The 26,220-nt window shown below is 44.3% G+C and overlaps 2 protein-coding genes across 2 annotated transcripts; one reads left to right on the forward strand and one right to left on the reverse strand.

The window, feature by feature from the left end:
- The first annotated feature begins 359 nt into the window (after positions 1-359).
- On the forward strand, positions 360-17,515 carry LOC118973317 (uncharacterized). The gene is made up of 3 exons (XM_037023050.2): positions 360-611; positions 15,821-16,054; positions 16,296-17,515. Exons 1-3 carry the CDS (start codon positions 360-362, stop codon positions 17,079-17,081), a joined length of 1,272 nt encoding a protein of 423 aa, XP_036878945.1. The 3' UTR covers positions 17,082-17,515.
- A 2,039-nt stretch (positions 17,516-19,554) lies between these two features.
- CDKN1B (cyclin dependent kinase inhibitor 1B) lies at positions 19,555-24,509 on the reverse strand. Its single transcript, XM_017651282.3, has 3 exons — positions 23,598-24,509; positions 22,938-23,067; positions 19,555-20,896 (listed from the first exon to the last, which is right to left on the reverse strand). Exons 1-2 carry the CDS (start codon positions 24,070-24,072, stop codon positions 22,946-22,948), a joined length of 597 nt encoding a protein of 198 aa, XP_017506771.1. The 5' UTR covers positions 24,073-24,509; the 3' UTR covers positions 19,555-20,896; positions 22,938-22,945.
- Between the last annotated feature and the right edge of the window lie 1,711 nt (positions 24,510-26,220).

The raw sequence follows: 26,220 nt of genomic DNA on the forward strand, positions 1-26,220 counted from the left end.
ATTACATTTTTATTATCCCCCACCCCCCAGTGCCATGCTTGTTAAAATATATATACATGTTAAAATTGTTATACCTTCTTGTACCTCATTCCCTATTATTCCTATTTTATCTATAGTATTGTTCAACTGCTCTCTCTTGATTTACTTGGCACCTTTTTGTTCCCTTTCTTATCCTTTTTAGTTTTTCTTTTGATCAAAGTAATAGATTTGCCTAATTGTGAATCTCAGCATTAAAGGGCTTAGAACTGAAAACAGCATTCCTTTGCCCTTTCCGTCCAATATTCCAGGTCTTCCAAGAATGAGCCACCAGATGGACTTAGACATGCAGGAAATTCATCAGGGGAATGTCTGTAGGGGAAATGAGGAGAAGCCAAGAGAAGCTGAGAAAGCTGTCAGGCCATGGTGCATGTCTGACCTTGAATGAAAGAGAGGGAAGGAAGAAAGCCTGGTGGAAGCATCTTAGACCGCAGCACAGTCCTAAAAAAAAGTTCAGCAAGGCCAGTGGGGAGTCATCAAGCCAAAGTCAACTGAAACCCATCAGTGAGTCCGTGCTGAGGCCAGGCATCCCAAAACTGTCCCAGCCAATGCTTGAGTTCAGCAATGATGCTGAGGTGAGATGATATCTGGGAGTCATGAGACTCCCCTGGCTGTTTCTGCCACGTGACTTGCTCCACTGGGGCTCTCCCATTTTAGACCTCCTACTTCTCACACTTCCCTTCTGCGCATCCTTTCAAATCCATAGTAAGAAGGTCCAGGGGCTGCTTTCATTTATGGGGAGGGCTCTGTTCTAGGCAGTCCTTAGGAAATAGCCTGAATCAAGAAGAGACAGGCAGAAGCCACTTTAAGGATGACCCTGTGCAGGCAGAAGTTGGTGTGACTCTTGTAATCCAGCATTATTTACCAGAATAGGAAATTCAATGATATAAGGTAATTTTGCCTAGAGAATATTTTCTGCATATTTCCCACTTAGTAGCAGTCGGCAACTGGTAGTGGATTGAAGGGTTCAGAGTTTCTCTCAGGTCTGTCCCCACACAGGGCTGACTAGTAAGAGCTCCGCTGGCCCTCCAGGGTTCTACACTATGAAGCAGAGGGAGAATAATGTTTGCCTACACGCCAGATTTTAGCAGATCATTTCCATAGCCTTAGACAAACCTCAGGAGCACATCCACAGAAGGTCCAATTCTGTAAACCATGCATCCACGTGCTAGAAACACCAGACTATACTGTCATAATTTCCAAAGCATAGTAATTTCACATCATACTTCCCAGTCATGGGAAGCTTCTCCATGCCTCGGTGCCCTCGTGGATTCTCTTGAGCCAAGAACAGAATCTACTTCTACTTTTTTTTGTTAGTTTTTAGCCCAGCAAATTCCTGTTTACCCTTCAATACTTCACATGACATCTCCTCAGCAAAGCCTCCCAGAGTTGTCCTCTCACACCAAGTAAGTTGTTCAAACCATTTTTATCATTTCTAACTCACCGTACTGCGATCTCACTCAGACACACACACACACACACACATACACACCAGCACACCTCTGAGCTCCTTGAAAGCTTGAGGGATGACGTTTTTCACGCTGATGCTCAGCAAACAGCAGGTGCTCAATACATTTTTATTGGTAGGAAGGAGGGAGGGAAAAAAAAACTGATACAGAACTCCTTCCCAGGTAGAGATTGACCTGAACTTTGTGCAAATGTGCCTCTTCAAGGTTGCAGTAGGTAATTCTCCCTCACACCAGGTCTGAGAGCCTCGGTTCATACAGTTCCTTCAACTCTCTTAATGACTAAGCCAGATGACCACAGAGTAAGTTATGCCAAGCATAATGCAGTTGTAGCATCCCAACATGGCCTGGTTCTTACTTGGTGAATTAAGATATACTGTGCTGAGGAATGAGGCAGCAGCCCTGAAGAAAACATACCTATTATTTCAAACATGGACCATATTACATCAGATTATTAAGTAGTGTTACACAACAAGCCCTTGGCTTTGAGTTGTTCTCAGAGTTCCAAAAGTAAAGAATAATGTGTAGCCAATGTTTACTTGACAGAGAACAGAACAGCCAAGGAAAATAAGTACCCTGCTAAAACTGAATGGAAGAATTTATTTATGTATTTATATGCAGACACTATGCAAATTCAAAGAGAGGCAGAGAGGGATGGGGATGGAGGCTGAGGAACACCAGTGAACAGGTAAGGAAAGGATGTATTTTGAAAAGTTGCCACAGTTTTTCTCACTCAGGAGTAAACAAAAAGATGAAGCAATGTCAGTACCTTGCCACCCGTCAGTCAGTCCCTGTAATGGCTCTCACACTTCCGGACAGCATGTGTGTGTATACATACATACAGCGTGTGTGTCCGTGCATATGTACAGCATGTGTGTACATACACACAGTGTATGTGTATACATATGTACAGCATGTGTGTATGCATACATACAGCATTGTGTGCATATGTACAGCATGTGCGTGTATGCATACATACAGCACGTGTATTTGTGTAGACATATGTACAGCGTGTGTGTATACATCAGCTTCCTCCAATTAGGCATAATAGTGACTTGTACTCCTACTATTAATAGGGGACGTTTTGTATCACTTCCATTAGCCACCGTTTTCACACAAGATATTCATAAAGCACTTTCATAACTTTCAGGTATGTTATTTCAGTAGATCAGGACAACCCCCTTCTAAGGAGGTTATTAGTTTTCCTCATAAGCTCAGAGAGGTCAGGCCAGGCATCCTACACAAAAACAATGACCCAACCTACACACCTGTGCGGCCCTGCTGATGGAGACATCGTGGAAGTCCCACTGAGGAAGGCTGCCTTAGATTTCTACTAATCAGATCCACTTCTGCCCATGCCCACCGCCACCCCCCAGCTGGGGGTGTATTCCCACCCAAAAAACAACTGGCTGAGAAGACCTGGGACTGAACTGTTCTGTACAGAATACCTCCCAACAGGAACTGTAACAGATAAAGGAGAGGGTAAGCAGGATAGTGGAAGGCAGAGCGGGTGGCCTTTCCACACCAAAGGCACCTCAGTGGTCCACCTGTCCCTGCCTGTCTGGTGCTGAGCGTGGGTCCCACTGCGCTAGCAAGCTGCGTGGACTGTGGCGGCCTAACGCTGCCTGAGGAGGTCTGGGTTGGTCAGGAGGAGCTGCAGCACACAGGCGACCGCCAAGCAACTAGCTGACATTGACCACAAGCCCTCCTCCACCTGTGTGGTGCTCCTCGCTGTCGGCGGGGGTAGGGGAGGCTACCTCTGCAGCTCCCAGCCCAGTGCCAGGCCACAAGAAAAAAGACGACCTCAGGGATCCTGGAGAATGGGGGGCTTTTTTCCATAAGCAGAGGGTTCAGAGGCTTGTTGCAGAAAGACCCCAACTGCAGCCATTTCCAAAACAGAGAACTAGGTCCCAAGGGGTTTTCAATCCTGCTGGGGAAAGCGCCCAGGTCTTCTCTGGTCCTGCCAGTGTGAGGAGGATATGGAATCCTAACAGGAATGGGAAGGTGAGGCACACCTACAGATGTTAATTTTGAAAAGTTGCCACAGTTTTTCTCACTCAGGAGTAAACAAAAAGACAAAGCAATGTCAGTACCTTGCCTCATAAAAAACAACAACATATAAATGAGAAAACTTCCCTAGGAGCTCTTTAATTGCACAAAGGAAATGACCTTAATGAGACACCACACTGAATAGGCAGTTAGCAAACAGCACTGTCTCTTACCTACCTACACCTCCCCCAAAGTAAGCTGGGTTCCCCGTCCCAGGCAAATGATGTAGGTGGTAGGAAATTTAACACAAACAAGTTCAATAAATACAAAGCTTTTGCACCCTAAGTGCCCAACAGCAGATGAATAGACAAAGAAGAAGTGGTACATATACACAATGGAATATTATTCAGCCATAAAAAAAAAATCCTGCCACTTGCAACAACATGGATGTATCTAGAGGGTATTATGCTAAGTGAAATAAGCCAGGGCAGAGAAAGACAAATACCATATGATTTCATTTATTTGTGGAGTATAAAAACAATGTAGAGCAGAAGGAACAAAACAGCAGTAGACCATAGACACTGAGAAGTGACTAGTGGTTACCAAAGGGGAGGAGTTGGGGCAGGTGCAGGGGTGAGGGGGAGGGGCATAAAAAGGCACAATGACTCGCAACCACAATATAAGTTGATCACAGGGACTGCTGAACTACTGTGATGTACATTTAAAACCAACATAAGATTGTATATTAATAACACTTTAAATATATATATATATATATATATATATATATAAAGCTTTTGATCAGGCCTCTTACCTATCTTGCAAGGCAGCCTTGGAGAAACATCTTAATCAATATGGACCTAAGAAGCAGGAGGAAGCTCAGAGTCAAACTCCTACTTTAAAAAAAACTCCATCCAGGGCCCTTACCAGCTTTGTTTACCATAAGAGGCCTTCATCCCTCTGCCTTAAAATGCCCTGCTGTAGCTGTAGCCGGCCCAAAAAGTGTCTATGGATCACAACTAAGTGGCACCCACTGCCTGTCTTCTTCCCAAAGCAACTTCAGAAAGTGCTAATGTTCTTTCCATCTTGCCTGAGGAGAGACTAAGGTCCAGAGAAGATTTTCCTACAGTCATTCCAAAGCTTAACAGGGGCTTTGTTTTTGCCCATAATGAAACAATTAAAGATTTGGGGTATCACTTTTCCCTAAGTGGCAAGATACTGCTGGCCAGAAATATGTAATCACTCTACGGTCTTCCAGTCTGGCAGAGAGTGAAAGAAAGTGATTTGGGATCCAGCGTCAAACTCAGCCAGTTGGCCTTGTTCTCAGTGAGATTATTTATAAGAGTAACAGGACAGTCTCTAAACACAGGTTGAGAGTCAGCAAGACCTAAATTTGAGCCCTTGTTCAGCTGCTTAATGTGACCTGGAGCAATAGTTCCATGTCTCAGCTTCCTCATCCAGACTTCTACTTTTCAGAATTTTCATCAAGATGAAAAGAAATAATGTAGATGAGTGGCTTAGCACACAGTGGGTGCTCCATAAATGTTGCCTCTTGTTGTTATTTATTTAACTGTAGAGCGAGAACAGCTGTTTATCAGACTCTTGGGGTTTTGTTTTACTCCTGTGTGCAGACTGTTGCAAAATGCAACCCCAGCACTTCAGGGAGGTGTAAACCAAAACCCAATATTGGAATCATTTTTTACATTTCTTCTCACTATAAACGGGACAATCACAAGTGACTATCAAAACTGAGTTGGTAGAAAAAGTATGGAAGTTTGCAACAGACAGTTCAGGTGACAACCTAATATTTAGTAACTTGGGTTCTAGTGTATTTTTTCCAAATGAAAAGAAAGAGTGACGAGACATATGAGCAAGAATTTTCGGATAATCCTGGGCACATCAGGCTTTCCATGTGCAGGGGGGGAAGGGTGACGGCCATTGCCTTGACATTTGTAGTTGCATTAAGGTTTCTAATCACCTGTCTGAGCCAGGTTTGGGAGGAATTCTGGAATCACCAACCCATTTTTAAGGAAACAGAGATTGGCATATTAAGTTAGCACACCTAGTTAAGAGGAGAGCTCTATTATAGCTATATTACCGTATTTTTATAATCTATGTTGACAATAATTAAATGTCTTCTAATGAAAAGGTGTGAAATTACCTGTCCAACCTCAAGAGGAAAAGTTCACTATGAAGAGACAGCTATTATTCAATGTGATGACATGAAGTTTAGAGTAAATAAAATAGCTGTTTCCCCTTTTAGAAATTTTTAGAATTTGAAGTTATCTTTATCCTGTTAGTTACTACAAGATACATTAAAAAAAATATTATGTACAGTTGCTCTCAGGTAAGGGATACATTTCAAATGTATCTTGATGAGACAACCACATGTAACAAAAGTTCCTTTCCTTGAAAATGTCTGTAGGAGTTCAGAAAACATAGTAACTTCACTTTACTGTGATACTGATACTATTTCCTGTTCCAGCTTTCCCCTGCTTCTTTTTAAGACACAAAGAGCACCCATCTTCTCAATCTCCCTAGCTTTCAGGCCACTTGACAATAGCAGAATGCAAATTACTCAATAACTACATATTTAAATAACCACTGGGAAAAAGGCGTTTGGCAGAGGTGTTCTGGGAAAAAAAACAAAATCAATGACCCAATGCAAAATGAGTATTCTCCTCATTCAAAGTCTTCTCCCACTATCTGTCCCACCTGCTAAGCCAACTTTATCTATTTGTATATCCCGGAACACCCACCTCCCCGAATCTGTCTCTTGCAGAGCTACCAATCAGAATCAGTCCCTTGCTCAAAAATCCTCAAGGACTTCTACATCAGTTAAGATTTGCATTTGGCGGCTAGTAACAGAGCCCAGAAATAATAGTGGCTTCAATAAGATAAAAGTGTATTTTTCTTTTCTTTAAAGGAATTCTGGAGATAAGCGAGGCTGAGCTGGTGTGGCATCGCCTATAGTTTCTGTATCTTGCCGCTCACAATGCACCTTCTATCCTCCTGGAACACAAGATGCCTCCTCAAGTTGCTTCCATCTTATCCACCTTTTAGGCAGCCAGAAGGGGACAAACAGGCAGATGTCAAACTTCTTTTCAAATGTCTTCGGGGCCTAACACAGCCCAGCATACTTCATGAGCACTCTTTAAATAGCCGCCGGCCCCATGAATGAATGAATTCTACCACAGTACTGATGCAGCTTGAGTTATCATTTACAAAACCTAAGCAAAATTTAACAGTACACCCAGGGCACCATATTAGAAACTAGAGGGTGTAATTTGAAACTCTTAAAAGGACATGCTACTTTAAAACATCTATATAATTGACTTTCCACAGGGCCTGAAATTCCCAGTTAGAGATCTATTCTGCTGGATTAAGAGGCTATATTTCCAGTAAAAGACACTACACTGCTGAGGGAACAGGGGGAGTTAAAATAAGTATAAAGCAACTTCTTATATATATAAAGTTAAGATGGACAATAATACTTAACACTATCAAGCAGCAGAGAAATGTCAAGATCAAACTGGCATTTCAGGGAAGGGTAACAGGTGCATGGACCTCACTTAGTAAATGTGTGAGCCAAGTGATTTGTTAGGCACAAACAGAATGAAGTACATTTGCGGGAGGGAGGAGAAGCTGCCCAGGCTGGTCAGAGAAACTGCCTGGTGGCTGCACCAATGGGCCCAGTTGCCTGTATGTGGCATTCAGGAGTGGAGGCCTTAGAAAAGGGGGTGACAGGCAACCCCTGCAGAGGAGCAGAAAGGACAAGTAAAAACCGTTTCCTGCACAGTAGGCCAAGGTCAGTGTGGTGTCATAAAGGTCATGCTGCATCCAGAATGAAGGAGCTGTGGGTTCCAGTCCTGCCTCAGCTGCCCACTAGCTGAATGACTTTAGGCAGTTGACACCTCTCTGGGCCAGTTTTCTCAAAGAAGAGGTTTGACCTAGATGATTCAAGGTCCCTGAGCAGCATTAAAGTGATCACTACTTGACACTTCTATCCTCCTGGATCATGCTCTTATCCAGAGAGACATTACGTTGAAAGTATGAGAATGAATATTTAAGAAAGACACGGGAAGACATGAAATGGGGGCCACTGTGTGGAAACAACGTGCCAAACCAAAGACGCCTCTGCTGCTCCACCGCAGAAGGCTGGAGGCGTTACTTTAAGACTTCCTCAAAGGAGCAATAGCGAAGGCCTCTCCTCGTGTGTAAGGGTTGCGGCATATTCCAGAGTAAAAATGTCGCTGTAAAATAGTGAACACACACGTAAGCTATCATTTCTACACCGGCTTTGTTCTACGTTTTTCAGGGAAGTGAAGAGAGGAGCAAAGCGAGAAGCAGAGGGAGGGTATGTACAGCGCTTGGCCCAGGCCTGGCACATATTAGGCACTCACTGTGGTTGCTGTTATTATTGGCGAATAAAAGGCCTCAGGAGACATTCCCTTTTCCTCTCCTATCAAACCACCCTCTGCATTCTGCAGAGGTGTTCAGTCTCCTGCTCACCCAGACTCACCCCACTATTGTGCACTCACATCCCCACGGCTGAGCAAGCACATCGGAAAACGTCAATAGGAGTCACAGCCCTCCTCAGGCATAGAAGCCCCCCTGGGCCCCAAGCCTCCAAATTCAGTTGAGGACATGCTAGAGATAAGGAGCTAGTTCCCTCCTCACTTTCCAGCAGTTAATAGTATCTTTTGACTGAAGATTTGTTTTGTTTTTCTGGCAGAGGGGAGGTGGGAGCGGGAGGCAGAACAGAAAAGAGAAAGTTAACAAGGTAAGGTGTAGGAGTTATTTCAGGTCTGGGTTTTGGCAGGGGCTGATACTTCGAAGTTGTTATTTTTTGAGAAATATGCAAGACCAACACATTCCCTAAAGACTGAAACAGAAACCACTGTGATTGGGGTTGGAACTATAGGTCACTTAGATGAACTCCCAAAGCACGTGAGTTGGTAGCTGAGGAAGTGAACAGTGAGCAATTTGCTAACACCTGTCGAAAGCTTCAGGGAAGCTTCTGGTCTAGGTCGTTACACCAGTTTCGCCAGCAGAGGTCTCTCTTTTACTAATCTTCAATTTTTTAAAAAAAACAGCAACAAAAATCCCTGTGGGTTGTCCATTTTTATTCGTCTTCTTCTTAAGTCTCTTCCCAAAACCAAACAAATAGTGAATCGTTTGGACAAAGTATTTGTGAACACTGAATCCATTCGCTCCACAAAAATGTAAATCTAAAATGCTGAGCTATTTGAAGAAAACGATTTTCAGTATTCACCCCTAAGCTGTTCACTTGCTTAGAAGATTCACACCACCAGTACCGGCTCATGGGAAAACACAGGAGGGGACCTAAAACAACACAAGCAGCCGGCGCATGATGACAATGAAGAGATTGCAAGCTAACTCGGGAGCAGTGGGGCAGAAGTGGTGAGATGCACATCTTCGTTTGGCTGAGTCAGCAGACGGACACCAGGCCATAGTACTCGCTTGGGGCCGTCTCTGAAATGTGAAATGTATCAGCTGTGCCCAGTATCCACTCAGACGGTCCAAGGACTTTGTGTCCCCTTCATTCATTGAAGCAAGAGTTTTAAAACATGTTTTAAATTGTGTATGTTAGCAGCGTCATGAAGAAATGAAGAGGTGGAAGCCTAAACTTACCACATCCTATGGGAATGATCCCAATAGAAGACTGGGGGCTTTGACCAGAATTAGATAAAATGAGGAAATAAGTGAATTTAATTGAACTTGCTCGAGCAACTCTCTTCAATTATCCAATGGCTTCCCACTGCTTTTGAAGTAAAGTCCAAAATACCTAATGTGGCAATAAAAAGCCTGTCTGGGGCTGGGCCTCGCCACCACTCTGGTCATAGCACTCGTGCCTGTTGCCCTCAGTCAGGGCATCCCAGCCACAAGCACCTTCTTTCACTTCCTCAAAGTCCTTCCTGGACTTGGGGCCCTGGACCAGCTCTGCTTGCATCATTCTTCTTCCCCTCGTTCCTTTTACTAGTTAACTCCTGCTCAGACTCCAGGTCTCAGGTGAAGGTCATTTCCTTAGGAAGGCCTTCCGAGCTCCCACCACTAGGTTAGGCCCCCTGTTTCAAATTCTTAACACACCTACAGGACCACTGCTGCACCACAGGGGACTTTCAGCAAACTGCACAAAGCACCACGTGGCAGGATGCATTTTTAAAGCTTTGCTTCTGTGGATAAAATGAGAGTTCCTGTGGCTAGGATTCTCACCTGGCCCTGGTTGACTGAGCTCACTGCACACCTGTGGGCAGTACATGGCTGTTGACTCTATATAAAGAGCTCTGTCCAGTGCTTTGTGCGCAACACGGTGGCAGGGCTGCAAAGCTGCAGGAGAGCACAGCAGAGGCTGGAGTGGTGGCAGCGCTGAGAACAGAGGCCCAGAGGACAGCTGTGTGGGACGACTGTGCAGGCAGAGGGGCCCAGAGGCAGAGACCGGCTTGCTGCATGCAGACTCGCTCTGAGTGAACAGGATTCTAGTGACTGACCTGCCACCTGGAAATAAAGTTGTGTATAACCCTTTCACCCCAAGAACGTTTTGCTGTCAATTTCTTTGGTCACATTGAATCCATAGTGAACTTGCCCAGGGCTAAAACACATTGGGCAAGACAGCTGCTTTCTGGGGAACACAGGCTGGCCTGGGGAAGAGTTTGGATCTCAGCACCTGCTGCTCCCTCAGCTGGACACCTTTATCTAGGGCCCAAATTGTCATAAAGCAGAAGCCTTAAAGTGCCTTCATAGCACTGTCCTTCAGAACACTCACCTAAATTCCATTAGTAATTACGGCTGTGATTTTTTGTCTCCTCCAACAGCCTGTAGCTTCATGAGGGCCCTCCTGTTGGTCACACTGAAGACACAGAGCCTGACCCACTGTATGCGTGCAACAATGAAGCAGTGTTTGGCATCCCTAAGCAAACATCACATTCTATGTTCATGTGCTTTTTTCTAGTAAGACAATAAATGTTCACTGTTCAGCCTACACTATTGTACTAGCATCCTCCTTTGAATCCTGTGACTGTGTGGTTTGTGGCCCAAAATCAGGAATCTAGCTTGCCTGGAAAATAACCTGACCCACAGGGATGGACTGCATGATCTTGACTAGCAAACAGAAATCACACAATAGTAAGCCAAAAGGAACCTATAAATCATCCTGTTGAACTTCCCCACTTTACAGGAAATGAAGAATTAGAATTTTCTCGTAAAATGAACACTGGATGCAGTGATCTCTCAAACCTGGTATTCAGAGATTCTAAGATTTGCTCCAAGTCAGTCCCATGGAGAGTGATAGCTCAAGACTGGTAACTAGAAATTTAAAACCTTCTCCCCAGCACGATGTCCTAAAGTCACTAAACTAAGGCAGAGAGTTGATCTGTTTGTCAAATTCCAGGCAGAATCCCTGGGTATACCAGATGCCAAAGATCAAAGATTGTGAGGTTTGGGATAGTGTTACAAACAGGATCCCTTGTGCCAAAAAGATGGAATAGGCTCAATTTTCCATGGTTTGTTAAGATATCCCTGAGTTAATGGGGATGATATTTATACCTCGCTTACGTGCCCTGGAAGCAAAACCACATACCCAAACACACACACCCTCATAATTCACATATGGATTTAACGATATCTGAAACTAGATAGAAAAAAGAAGGGGAAATGAATTACAGAAATGCTTCATTCTGTGCTGATGTCTGAGAAAAGAGACTGTATGTGAGACACAAAGAGAAACTTACTCTGTGTTCAAGAACTGTTAAGAATAATTCTTTTTTATTTGAAATATCTTTATGGTTTTTTCTTGTTAAAATTCATTATAAAAATGCAACCAATACCTAAATACATAAAGTTAAAGTCTCTTCATAATCCCACTTCAGAAATCAAAACTATTAATGTGAAGGATGACCTTCAACGTTGGTTCTATGCATATATAAATGAATTTAAAAAATTTTTTTACAAAAATGAGGTCATACTATCAATATTTTCTCTGTGCCTGATTTACTACTGACTTTTCCTATTATGTATGTAAGTTATGCAGGGTATAGCTTAACAGCTGCAATCTGTGTCAGTTTTGGATATACCATAGCTGGTTCAATCAAATAAGGATGTGTATTCATTCCTAAATCTAAAGGGCTGCTGTTCGGTTGTTTACTTTTTTGTTGCTTTTTAAAATCAAAAATGACTTTACAATTGTCATTCTAAATATATATTATATATACAAAAAGACAAACATCTTTAGTCACACATCTAATTACATTTCAAAAGTAGATTCATGGAAAAGGAATTGCTAAATCAAAGAATAAACCCACACTATATATTAATTTTGTAATTTTTTAATATAATATATAATATTAAAACACTGTGTGTAAATGTGTGTGTGTAGGAGGAGGAATTCAACATTTTCCCCACATGGTTAGCTATAACCTAACACCATTTATTCCATAACATAGTCTCTCTATTGATTTGACATTTCATGTTAATTGTATAATAAATCCTGCTTGAAGCTTTCAAGAGAATAGAGAACTTGATGGAAAAGCCAAAATAAAGTGTTGATTTTTGAGAGACTCAGGTTATTAGCTGATATACAGGAATTAAAAGCAGGAATGGATGAGATGTGTCAAGAAAGGTAGTTGTACTTGCCTTGAGAGGCTGGTTCAGGGGTTCTCTATGTGCAAAGAAAGGTGATGCTACTAAGCCAGAGACTAGATGGTTTGGATTTTACACTGAACTTCAAAGATGCTCATGGCTTCTGCACATGCAAACTCCCTGATTCTCTGGTCACAAATGAATCTGGGGAAAAATAAAAACCACTCAGCCTTGGATAGAGAGGAGAGAAGCAAAGGTTAAACTATCAAGAAAGGATGGATAATGGCTATCTTTGTATCTGAGTGATGCTGACTGTGACTCTACTTACCTGTACTTATGTATTCTGTATATAATTTCTATCCCATCTCAAACTACAATTGAGCATGTGTTTATATTTTAAGAGCCTTTTGATTTTCCTTTTCTGAAAATGATGTTCATAGTGTTTGCTTATTTTTATTGGTTTGCTTTTTCCCATTATTTGTAGAACCTATTTATCAGGAAATTAGTCCTTTGATATATGAGTTGCAAACATTTTTCCCCATTTGCCATTGTCTTTGTGCATGTATGCGTATGTGTGTGTTACTGATTTACACATACAAATCTATATCAGGTTTTTACCCAGAATGAGTTGGCCCTAAACTCAAAAAATACCTTGTTTTTTTAAGCTTTTAAAAAAAATTGTGTTAAATACACATAACATAAAATTTACCATTTTAACCATTTTTTGGCAATATATTAATTCTGTTAAGAGCCCAATAAAAAGGACTTGTTCTTCTCAAGGGTAATAACAGCAGTAATTAAAATACATAAAGTAATTAAAATACATATTTACAATGTTACAATGTTAAACATATTTACAATGTTGATTGTGGTTACTTGGGAAACCAAAATAAGAACTGGATGTCTGTTTATTATATTTTTATATAATAGTTATTATTATAGCCAGGTACTAGGCTAAGTACTGCACATACATCACTCCACTAAATAGTTTAAATAATTCTATGAAAGAGGTGTAAGCATTGTTACTATATAACCAAAGAAACAGAAACTTTCAAAGGTGAAATAACTTGCAAAAACTTTCACAGGCAGTAAGATAGAAAGGGACTCAAACCCAAGCAGTCTGATTCCAGAAGTGGAACCACTACACAAATTTCTCACAAAGAATGGGACCCAGAACACTGTGTGTGACATTCTTTTAGATAGAACATGGGAGAACTTTAAAATTTTTCTAGTAGTTGTGTATTTGTTTGTTATTATTGTGGTATTTTTTAATTAATGTATTTATTTACTTATTATTGCAGTTAAATATGCATAACATACAAGTTACCACTTTAACCATTTTTAAGGGCACAGTTCAGTGGCATTTAAGTACATTCACATTGTTGTGCAACCATCACTCCCTGTGTCCTTGTCTTTTGACTTTGCTAGGGTAGATTTTGCCATGCAAACATTTTTTGTTTTTACATCATTGAATTTAACAATATTATATTTAAAGGATTCTGTTTTGTATCATACCTAGAAAGCCTTTCCTAACTCTGAGATTTTATTTTTAAAGATCCTCTGACATTTCTTCTGGTACATCTATTTCATTTTTCTACATTCTACACTAATCCTTCAGGAATTTATCCCAGTATAAAGTGTGAGATCCCACTTAATTTTGTTTTTAATGCCAACAGAAATTTCATTTCCAACCAAATTCATTTTATATATAAATGGAAAAAAAGGCAAGCCGAAGAAGCTAGGAAAATCCTGAAAAAAAAGAAGAGGAAAGGGACTGATTGGCCATGGAGGATTAGTGCTACCAGAAATTAAAACATATTATAAATTTACAGTAATTACAATATGGTCCTGAGTGCATAAACTGGTAGAACAATAGAATGAAATAAGATGATCAGAACTTATCAGAATTGAATATAAAAGTATAAATTTAATTTAAAAGATATAAATTTAAGTGCCATCTTCAGCATGTTGAGCATTCCTATCCAAGAATATGGCATACCTTCTCACTTGCTCAAGTGTCCCATTAGAGATAACCATCTTAGAATGAGAAGGCGCTCCATCTTCCCACGGCCTTCCTGCCCACTGAAGAATGGCAATGAAAAGTTACCTGTGAAGTTGTTTGGGGTCTAATTTTTTGTTTCCAGAGTCAGTCCTAACACAATGGACTCCCCAGTCTCTGTTTACATAATGTGAAAAGCTGTGATCAAATTCTGATTTAATCAAATGTGTATCTGTACCATATTTCCATAGTCAGGGCCCAAACCCAATACTAGGTGATAGTTTAAATGGTAGGTGGTAAGTGTTGGCAGAATTTTTTTTTAAGATTCCAGAGGCCTTGCTTTCACTTGGAAAGTTAAGACGGCAGCTGGAAATTAACATCTACTTCTCAGTATTATTAGTCACCATTCTCAAAGATGGGGCTTCAAGTTACCATAAGGTGTTGGTCCAGAACAGCAATGTCCAACAGAAATGAGTCACACCTATAAATTAAAACTGTCTAGTAACCCCACTACAAAGAAGTAAAAAGAAACATGAAATTAAATTTGGTAACATTTTTTTAACCCAATATATCAAAAATACAATCACTTCCACATCTAATCAATATAAAAGTTATTAATGAGATATTTAACATTCCTTTTCATGCTAATTCTTGGAAAACCAGCATATATTACACACTTTCAGCACATCTCATTTGGACTGGCCATTATTCAAGTGCTCAAAAGCCACATATAACTTTCAGCTACCATAATGGACAGTACATCTCTAGAAAATGGTAATGGCCAAGGAAATCTATTAAGTCCAAGGTTGGAAATATAGTATCTCAAGGGTCTAGAACAGACTTTGATTGTCACTAGCCCTAATACTTATTTGATATTTTTATCTTGTCTACACTGTCCCTTATCAGGGGGTTATCCAGACTAGTGCTTGACTCACACTTCCAGAGGTTGTGAGTTCACTGCTCCTTCAGCTAGCCAGTCCATTTTGGGGCAATCTTAACCCCCCAAAAAATTCCTTGCTAGCACACAAGCAGGTTGGTCTGTGGCGGTTTGAGAAGTTTAGTTGGAGTGGGTAAGTAAGGGATTAGTTGGGTTATGAACTAAAAATTGGGTGGGAGGTTAGGTGAAGAACTGTTGGAAAGCTAGAGCTGGGTATCTGGCTGGTTAAAATGGTTAGCTACACCGCAACAAAATTAAGACCCCCAAAAAGTAGGTATACATACTAACTTCACTAACCTAGAGATAAATTCGGAGAATTTGAATTAATGCAAACTTTACAATTTTTCACAGTACAGTAAAACATAATTGGGTTCTAATAAAGGTTACCATTTCTATTAGACCTGCATTACAAATAACATTATCCTAAATCTTAAAAAGTTTTTTTATCAAAAGGATTAATTTCCAGACCCAGAAATCAAAGGCACTTTAAAAGTCATGTTCCCTGTCTCCCACATTTTCGTTACTCAAAAACACCCTGGAATTCAGACAGAAAACTTTTTTTTTTAATTCAGTAAAAACGACACCGCCTGCCTGAATTTGATGGGTTTCTGACTGCGTGGCGCTTGAAATAATACATTTGTGCTATATTTGCATTTCTTCTCTCCTTTTTTTCTTAACCCTTGGTAGTGAGGTGTTCTTTTCTAGGCTTCCTTCACCCTCCCGCCCTCCGCATTCTACCTTTCCAAGGCATGGGAAGGTGCATCCTCGCTGGGGTTCCTGCCAGCGCCTCCTTAGTACCTCTGGCCAGCAGCCGGTGAAACGACGCGCCCTGGACATCCATTAACGTTTATACTACATCTCTGCCGCACCCCCCAAAGCTTCTCCTGTTACCGCCGCCCCACGCTCCCCCACTCGCCTGCACACTGGCAAGCACACTGGGGGGAAATTTTTGGAACAGAAGCTCCGCCCATCCTCCGCTCTCCCGCCTGCACAAAACCGGGCTCAAATACCCGACCTCGGGCCGCCGAAGTAAGTTCCGTAGCACGATCTGGGTACTGTATTTTTTACAAGAAAACAAGCATCCAAAAAAAAAATTCAAACTGCACTAGCGGGCCAATGGGGAAGAAGCGGGAGGCGGGCGGAGGAAGTGCGCGCGGGCGGGGCGGGCGGGGTGGGCGCGGGGGCTGGTACCGCTGGGGATTCGCAAAAACGCGGCGGGCGCTAGCTTTGGGGCTCTTTTTTTTTTTTTTTCCTCCAAAACCCGCTCCAGCGCGAGACTCCGCCTGCAGCTGCCGCCTTTCGGATCCACCTTAAATCTTCAGTGGACTCAGCGCAGGGGTCAGTGGGCGCAGCCAATGCCAATCAAGTTTACAACCACCAGCACGGGAGGGGAAAAAAAAAGAGGAAAAAAATAATCTGCAAGTTCTCCAGTCCACACGCACAGTCACACGGACGCACGCACTCACAGACACGAGCACACAAAAGGAAGGAGGGGGTGGGGGGCCGGGCGCGCCAGAGAAAGGGAAGATGTTTGCAAAATGCTGCTCTGAGCTCGGCGCCCGTGGCCCGAGCGCTCGGGGAAGGCGCGCGGGAGGCGCGGCCCGGCGTGGGCGCCATGATGGTCGCCGCGGATCGGGGCCTTTTCTGGAGGGGGAGCTGCAATGATGCAATCCCCCGGCCCGCGTCCCGGCTGCACGCCCTGCTCCTGCCTTTTCTTAACGTTCCTTTAGAGGCACATCGACGTTTCGCGCCCAGCACGCGTCGATATTTTTCTGTATTTTTTTACTTTCCGATTCCTGCGCACTCTGCGTGTGTCCCCACGCGAGACAGGCCTGGGGCACGGGTGGCCGCGCGGGACTGGAGTTTACATTTAAACGCTCCACTTTCGGTTCCGCTGGGTCTGACGGAGGCTGACCCCACCCCGCCCCACCCTCAAGCGAGCCGAGGTCCCGAAGGTCCCCCATCCCAGGCGGGGGCTTCTAGCGTGACCGTGGGCCCTGTTTCCCTGCCCCCTCCATCCCCACCCACAGCTTCGCTTGCAGGATTTTTACCTTGATTTTGGCGCAGAGGGAGGGGACCGGGGCGCAGGGTGTGGCTCAGGTGAAGGAGATGGCAAATCAGAAAAAGAAATTCATACTCCGCAAAATTGATCAGAGATCCTAGACGAGATTTTAGGACATCTTTTGCAAGCCGAAAAAGCTTGTGAAGAGCAAGTGTCTACGGTAACGATGATGAAGGTGACATGGCGAAGGCAGCGTTCCCGGCCGCCAGGAAAGGTCGCTCGGCGCGGCCGGGGCAGTGGGCGCACCTTGGCCTGAAAGGCCGCCCACCCCGCTCCCCATGTCGATTTCCTTGGTATCCTCTGTCCCCCAGTCATACCCCTGGACCCACATTTCCTTAGTTCTTTCCTGCGCCGGTGCCCCGCACAGGATCGAAGTGGATGCGCTGGGGAAACCCTGCAAAGCGGGTGTAGGGGAGGAAGGGACCCCCGCAAGCGGCTGTGGCGCTCGGCCCTTCAGCGCGCGGCTGCGGCCCTCCAGGGCGGCCGGCGAGCCGGGAAGCCTTTCGAAATGCGCGGGGCTGCGGATCATTGGAGCCCGGGGTGGGGGTGGGAGCGGGCTGCCCTGGAGGGTCCACAAATTCGGAAAGGTTCTCCCCTTCGCTCAGATGCCCCAAGCGCCCTGGGACGGGCAGGGTTCTGCTTTGAGGGTCTGAATGTGGAGAAGAATGGGGGCTTTCGCTTCTTTCGGAGTCCAGACGAGAGGTGATGAAGGAGGTAAATTTCTGAGCAACCGCCCAACCCCGCTGCGCGGGCCGAGGCACAGCTGCCCTCCATGGCCTGCGGGCGCCCGGGCGCGGGAACTGCGCCCAGCGACCCGGACGGTGCGGGAGCTGCAAGTTGCAGCCAAAGAACGAGACTCACTGGCCCACTTGTCCCGAGGCGCCAGCCAGCCAGGCCCGCAAATGCCGCGGCGGGCGGGCGCGGGACTGCGGGGCAGTTTGAGGAGACGACGGCGCAGTGGCCCGGGTAGCGGGGCAGGGGTGGCTGGCGCCAGCGGCCGCATCCCTCTGAGGGACGCCCACGGCGGGCCCCGCAGTCCGGAGCCCGCGTCAGGACGTTCCAAACCCCTGGGACGCATTTGAAGACTTGACATAGACGTGTAAAGGATCGACCCAGTGACGGGGGGCGCTGCGTTCCTGTGAACTTGCCTAGGGCGGCGAGCAACCAGTTCTTGCTGGCCCTGCACGCCTAAACTGCAATCTCTGAAAATTCACATTACAGATGTCTCTTTAGTAAAGGAAAATGGGGGTAAAGGCAGCAATTAATGGAAGATTCCCCCCGCCCCCGCACCTCGTTAAAGACACATTTTAAAGTACCCTTTTTGGCTCAGACAAACTCGTTTTATTTCACTATTTCCTGACAACCCGTTTTGAATTGTTTTTCTTGCTTTCTCAGCGCCTTCCTGAAAAACAGCCTGTACGCGTGTTTTGAATAGAGCCACAAAAACCCCTTTAGGCTTTAATTAAAATAATACCTAATGGGGAGATGTAGCCCAGCTACAGAGGATCTACTTTTCCCTTCCCGGCAGCCGAAGAGAGTCAACCCTTCTTAAAAAAAAAAAAAAAGTAACTTTGGGTCAAATTAAGCTCAAACTATGGTGTTTAGAGCCCCTTTTGGGGTGCAATAATGTGATTACAAGTATTTGAGGGAAACTGTTTAACCTAAATTTAGATTTTTGCAATTTAACCATTTACAGATTCCTGGAAAAAAACTTACTTTTACACCTCAACCACATTTCTTAAGAGAATGTGGTATTACAGGAATTATTTTAGTAAATCTGTCTTTAAATGCCTTGCTGAAATTTTTTGTTGAAGTAAAAAAATCTCTCTCCCTGTTATGTGGACATGGGGACCCAAAACCCACAGATTTGGTATTTAGATTAACTAGTTTGGGGTTGTGTAGATAATAACCAAGAGATTTATAAATTGAGGAATTAGTGTAACCAGTTTATTTGAAGAATGCCTATTTTATCTAAATTAGCGTGGAATGCATCCAAATTTCTGAAAGACATATATCTGAGTATTTTGGACAAGAGGTGTAGATTAGGTGGTGTGAACAATTGCTCGAATTCTTCACAACACTATGCATGTGTAAATACAGAATTTAGAGAAGTCACCATGTTACTTTCATTTTCAGTCCTACAAAAGTGTGTTCAGTCTACTTATGTAACAATTTTTAGTTCTGACATATTTATGTCCTAGAAGACATACATATTGGAACTAATGCAAACTTTTAGCAATCTTATTTATGTCAAAATGTGACTCTTCCACTCCACACTTCTCAAGCTTTGTCCACCCAAAGAGAACAAAATAGTGACTGCTACATTCGGACCCACATAAACATCTGAGCTGTGAACCTGATTTATCTAGGTATTTGCCACTTCATATTATATTTGTGTAAATACAACTAGAATGCCAGGTCAAATACCTCACACTGAGTAAAGCACATTACAGTTCAACTCAATGAATAGCTATGGAGTTTTCTTTATTGATTGCTTGATGTGTAACAATAATTGGCATCTTTTTCACACATTACAAAAAATTATACTTGGCTCAGTATGCAACCTTTTAAGCATAGCCATATTATTTAACAGAAGAAGGGAAAAAACCTATTCTACCCAATACAGCATTTACAAATGCACAAAACATGCCACTTTGGCTTATATATTGCCTAGATTAAAAAAAAAATCTCTTTTTAACATAAATAAGTTAGTATAATTTTTCAGTGTCTTTACAGAGTTATGTACACAGGTACAATTCAAATGGTTTTGTTTCATACACATACACAGGCAATTTAAAAATACTGTTTAAAGATGTAGTATCCATTTCACTTTTCCACGTGTGCTTTTCTCTATATACACTTTCATTTAAAAACACCACTTTCCTCTGGGCAAATTAAACAGAATGAGAAGCTTTAAATTTAAAATTATTTCATTATTTTTTATGTGGAGTTACAGACCTTTAAAAAAAAAACCAAGGATTTAGAATTATTTTGACAGCCTACACAGCCTAAAGTAAAAAGAAAATTAAGAAAATTTCTCAAGAAATCTGCTAAGAATTAGGTGGTCCATTCTGAGCATTTAGAACTACCCCCAGACACCCCAGATTTTCTCCCAGAATTACTTAACTGGAGTGATTACCTAACTGCTGAATAATTAACTGATAAATTCCAATTTAGGGGGGCCTAGGGTAGACGCACTGAGGATAGACTCGCTGTTGTTTCTTTAAAGAAAAAAAAAGCCATTTGCTGCTACATAACGGAATCATCAGAGCTCCCAAATAAGAAAAAGCTTCATGTAAAAATAAGTAGCAATTATTTGTAGCCAGTGTTCAAATTTGGACAATTTTAAAAATGAAGTATCAGTTTTCACTGAAAGGGACATTACATCTTTAAAGAAAACGCAAACCCTTCCCCCAAAACTGCTTCTTCTTTATGCAAGTCAAATATTTTTCTCCTTGCTCTAGATTGAAGCAAGCTCTTCATACCTTCCATGCCAATTCCTCAGCCCCCACCCGGCCCTCCCTTCCCCAAAGTTTATGTGCTACATAAAAAGTAAAAACTATATACACAGGTAGTACAATGAAGCAAATAAGGAAAAACCTAATTGCACAATGCTACATCCAACGCTTTTAGAGGCAGATCATTTAAGAGTGCCTAACATTTTAGTGTTATTGTGTTGTTGTTTTTCAGTGCTTATACAGGATGTCCATTCCATGGAGTCAGCGATATGTATTTAAAACTTTTCATTTGTATCTTCCTTGCTTCATCAAGCAGTGATGTATGGGATAAACAAGGAAATGTACCCAAGTCTGCAAAAGAAACAAAAAGCATTAAGAGAGAAGCACTAAAGTAACATTACCAATAAATTACAGGAATTACTTGGTCACTTAGTTGGGAAATTCCTGTGCAAAGGAAAAGGAAAGAATGTACTAAAAGTTGATCAGTGTAGTCATCTCCATCCAACATTTCCTGCTCTGGATTCTTACTCTCCTCTGTGTTGTGACAGTGGGCATTCTGGCCCCCCAGAGGACATTAGCAATGTCTGTCTGGTTGTCATACTGGGGGGTGGGGGTGGGGGTGCTATCGGTATCCAGTGGGAGAGGCCAGGGATGCTGCCAAACATTTTACAAGGCACAAAACAGCCTCTACAACAAAGAATTACTTGGCCCAAAATGTCAATAGTGAAGAGGTTGAGAGACCGTGGTGTAGAGAATCGGGGTCAAAGATGGTGAGAAAGAAGAGATAGGAAAATTAAGAGACTGTGACTGCAGGAGTAATGACACGTTCAACTTTGAAAAATAATTTTAAGTAAAACTTATAAAGTCTCTCCCAAGAAAATTCCATTAACTTTCTTTCAAGTACTAGAGTCTTTCTTAGTCATACACAGAATACACACTTGAATGCTTCTGAAAAGGTTCTTACTACTATTTCTAGTATTCTCTGAATTGGCACTATTTACTAACAAATGCCTCTCTGTATGTCAGAATGGGGCCAGATCAAAATCCAGCAGGTCTGATTCACTGTTGCTCATGTGAAGAGCTCGGCCACAAGTCACAAAGCAACAAGAGCTGCAGGTGTTAAGGCTGCTTCAGAAAAAAATTTACATATTTTCCCACTTCACTTATAGCTGTAATATAGAGGTTCTATAGTGCCGTATTATATAAGCTCCAAAAAAATACCAGGTGTGAAGAAGTCACATATATGACATGATGATTTGAAAATAAAACTTGAATCCCACCTGAATCCCTGTTAACTTATTTTTAGTTTTTTTTAAATGAGGACTTAAATCAATATCTATTAAGACAGCTTCACATGCTAGGCTTTAAGTGTGATTTGGAAAAAAAGGGGTCACAGTCCTTATCTGTAAGAAGTTTACAAACTATTAATATATGTAGTTTGATCATTACAGATAGCCAATTCACATCAGGTTGGGGTTGAAATATTCAAATTAGCTATTCATGTTGATCAGATTTTTGCAGACGGAAAAATCTCCACTTTCCTTGTTTGGGGTAGACCTACCCTTGCCAGTCTTGCTATCTACTATTCATTTCCCCTAGAAATACCCAAATCATCCTGTTATAGCACAATTAGCATACTCATGCTGACGTGTTCCTGGACTGCTTACTCTGGCAGAGTTAATTCTGCTTTGTTAACTCCAGTGTTCAAATTTCTGTCAGAACCTTAGTATTTGTGAGCTTTCCACTTTGGTTATTTTAAATACATAGGTTCCTTTTCTGTTCTCAAAAGCTATCAGAAAATAAGGAAAGGGACAATTTATGAAAATGACAAAGAACACAACATACCTCTCTACTCATATTTCTAACCACTGGATTAACTGAATATGACCCAATTTTACCTAAAAATTTAAATTTAATCATTTATTTGCCATTCTTCCCCGATGGCTTAAAATCTGTTACTGACCCAACCTGAACCTCATGGGAAATAAATTCTCATGAAGTGGGACCCAGGCATATCCCAGTTCTTATTCAGATGAGGAAAGAACCTATTGTTCCCAACACATTTTGGTGGGACTCATAGGGAACTGACATTCCTACCCAAGGGGTCTTGATTACAAGTACTTGACTGAGACACTTGGCTCTAGGTGTTCCGTGTTTCAAGGAAAAACGGTCTCAGAAAGTAGAAACTGTTAAGAACTACCGTATCCTCAAAGTGATTTCCAGCCTTTCCCATCCATACTTTCTTAACCCCACAAAATATAAGCAAAACAAAACCCCACAAGCTTTAATCTGACAGCAACTGCTAAAATGGGATTATCTGGGGGTCTGAAAGCCCACGAGTTCCTGCAGCCCCATTCGGGTGTCAAGTTCTTCCTCCTAGTCCTCTACCCACCGAGTAGTTTACATTTGACGTCTTCGGAGGCCCGGCTTCTTGGGCGTCTGCTCCACTGCGCCCGCATTCGGGGAACCGTCTGAAACATTTTCTTCTGTTCTGTTGGCTCTTTTGTTTTGGGGAGAGGAATCTAAGGGCAAGGGGGAATTTTAAAAAGAACACACACAATCTTTATTAGAAAAAACAATGGCTGACAGAAGTTGGCACAATAGTCAGGGGATGAAAAACCCACCACCTCCACCCACAATCCCGTACCCGTCATTCCCAGTGGCCTTTAAGGGCACAAAAATGAGGTTGTTTTCCCATAACAGAAAGTGCATTCTACGCCCCAAAGCGCTCTCTCCACAGCGAAGAGGGAGGAGGCTGATAAACATCCCAACGCTGTCACACACCTACCGCCGGCCAGCGGGGAGACCTGCAAGGTTTTTTTCAGTTCGAGAAATTACCAGATAATACAGCCCCACGTTTCTGACTTAAAAATCATAAACAGACAAGTAGTCAGCCAGATAGCATTCAAAACCGAAGATGAGGAGAGTTCGCTCCCCAAAAGCGGAATCAGAATACGCTGAAAATAAGCTCTATTAAGACCCTCCAGCAGGCAAAGCGGTGGCCCAGGCAGTCAGGCAGACTTTCATTTCAGGGCTTGGAAAGGGTCCTTACCGTCCGCCGCGGGTCTCTTCCTCATCCCGGCGCACTGCTCCGCCAGCCCCGTCTGGTTGTCCGAGGTATCAGTCTTTGGGTCTACCAAATGGGAGTCCTCTGAGTTCGCCTGAGACCCAATTAAAGGCACCGTCGGGCGGTTCGCGCTGACATCCTGGCCTTCCTGCGCCGGCACCTTGCAGGCGCCTTTGGGGGGCCGCGGGGGTCTGTAGTAGAACTCGGGCAAGCTGCCCTTCTCCACCTCTTGCCACTCGTACTTGCCCTCCAGGGGCTTGTGATTCTGAAAATCAAAATTCCACTTGCGCTGGCTTGCCTCTTCCATGTCTCTGCAGTGCTTCTCCAAGTCCCGGGTCAACTCTTCGTGATTCACCGGGCCGAAGAGGTTTCTGCAGGCGGAGGGCTTGGGGTACTCCGCCTGTCTGGCGTCCATCCGCTCCAGGCTCGGGCTCCCGTTAGACACTCGCACGTTTGACATTTTCCTCCTGAGTCTTTACGACCGCCTCGCTCGCGCTCTCGGAAAACAAAACCGAACAAAACAAAACGCCCCGACCCAGCCCGAACCCCTCTTATAAGCCCTGCGACCGCGCCGGGAGCCAAGAGCAACAAACACCAGCAAGTGGCTGCCCGAGCGTCGGGGGCGCGCTGGCTCGGGGGAGGGGGCAGGGGGTGCCCGGGCCAGGCGGCCCAGAGTCCCCGCCGTTCAAGTGTGCGGGCGAGCGGGAGGGCGGGGAGGGCGGGGAGGGGCGGCCGGGCCAGTCCCAGTCCGGGCTGCCGCGAGCGCGGACCCCGCGAAGCGAGTGCCTCTCCAAACCTTGCCGGCGTCGAGTCGCGGAGCGGCGAGTGAGCAGGCAGAGAGGGGAGGGGGAGAAAACACCCCGAAAAGACGAGCCCCCTTTTTTTAGTTGCCCAATATGGCGGTGGAAGGGAGGCTGACGAAGAAGAAAATGATTGACACCCTAAGTCTATTTAAACAGAGGAGGAGATCCATTGGTCGCGGCGACGGGAGCCGCCCCGCCGAGGTTGGCGAGCGCGGCCTTAAGGTGGCCCAGGCGCGAGCGCGCCGACTCCGAGAGCGCCGCCCGGAGATTGGCTGGTCGCGTGATTGCTGGAGGTGCGCTGCTGCCAGCAAACCTGCTCCGGCTGGCCTCGGAGAAATTAAAAATAAGACAAACAAACTAGCCAAACGGCCGGGAGGCTGGGGAAGGAGGGGCCTGCGCGGTGGGGCGGCGGGGCGGCGGGGCCTTAGGATCTGGTCCCTGCGCGGCGCTGGCAGGCGGACGGCCGCTCCGGAGCCCCGCGCCCACTCCCTGCCGGGAAACCGAGGGGCTGGACCAGATGATAGCGAAGGCTGCGGGCAGCTCGTCATGCGCCTCGGCGGCGAGCTTGTTTTCCCGCACTCGCCGCGCCGGGGGTCAGCCGCGGGGGGCCGGGAGACAGGTCGTGGGAGCTTTGCCTGCAGCTGGGCTCTCCACGCGGCCCCAACCTCCCGCACTGCGCGGACGCGGGTGACCCGCAGAGGGGCTGGGAGGCCGCCTGCCTGGGTTCCCTAGCTGGGGTTGAGCAGTGCTTCCCTTCGACCCAGCAGGCTTTGCTCCTCGAGGGGAGGCAGGGGCCTAGGGACGGAGCCAAGGAGAATGTCCTTCTATAAATTAGCCTGGAGTAGGCACAGCATTTATAATGTATGCGGAATCCAAGCTCTCCCTCAATAAAAGTTAAAACAGGACTTCAAGATCAAAAACTTGACCAGTCTCCCAAGTCCCTAATAAACTTTGTACCTGTCTCAGCCGCATTTCGTTTTCAAAAGCGAGGTTACACCCCTGGCCTAGGTTCTTGCTTCCCAAAGCCCAGTTAAGGCCACTGCCACGAGCTGCGTGTGGGAACTCTCTCCTCTTTCTCTTTCAGTGCTTTCCCGGGTTGTAGCAGTTTCCTCTACCTGAGTCCCGCCGCCAAATACAACAGCTTCTTCCTTCCTCCACTTTTCTCTCCCACTGGATTCGCTGCCCCAAACCACCCAGGACATTCTGATGCAAGTGAATGCTTTTAGAGGGCTGCAAGTCGTGGAAGGGTGAAAATAATCTGAAAGTCCAGAGTGCGAAGTGATTTATAAAGCCACCACAACCATGTCCTCATGTCTGATACTCTGCTCCCCTTTGCAGCTTGGAATTTACCTATTTTGTTCTTGAGCAGGGGTGGTGGAAGTTAAAATAGAATGGGCAGAGCTGTCATACCTGAGACAGAGCTGGAAGGGTCTTTAAGTGCCTCCCCACCTCACCCACATAAGTAAAATCTTGGTTTGGGCCAAAGTTAATGCAGTTTACTGGAAACTAATCCCCTTCAGTTCTAACAGTCCCCAGCAGAAATGTTTTCTTAGGCATCTCTGCTACAGATGAGTTTGATTTGTAACTTGTTTCCTTAACCACGTATTTTTTGTCCCCTTTGTGTGCCTGCCTCACCTCACACACTCCTGAATGCAGGAGTGGGGAGAGGCCTTGGGAACTCTGCGGTGCAACCCTCTCTTTTCACCACTAAGGAAATTGAGACTCAGGTTTCCTGTCCAGGGACACATACCCAATTGGTAGCGGAGCTAAGACTAGAGGCAGGTCTCTTAACTCTCGGGGTGCTT

Source organism: Manis javanica, chromosome 15 (genome assembly GCF_040802235.1).
Source record: "Manis javanica isolate MJ-LG chromosome 15, MJ_LKY, whole genome shotgun sequence".
NCBI classification, from domain to species: domain Eukaryota; kingdom Metazoa; phylum Chordata; class Mammalia; order Pholidota; family Manidae; genus Manis; species Manis javanica.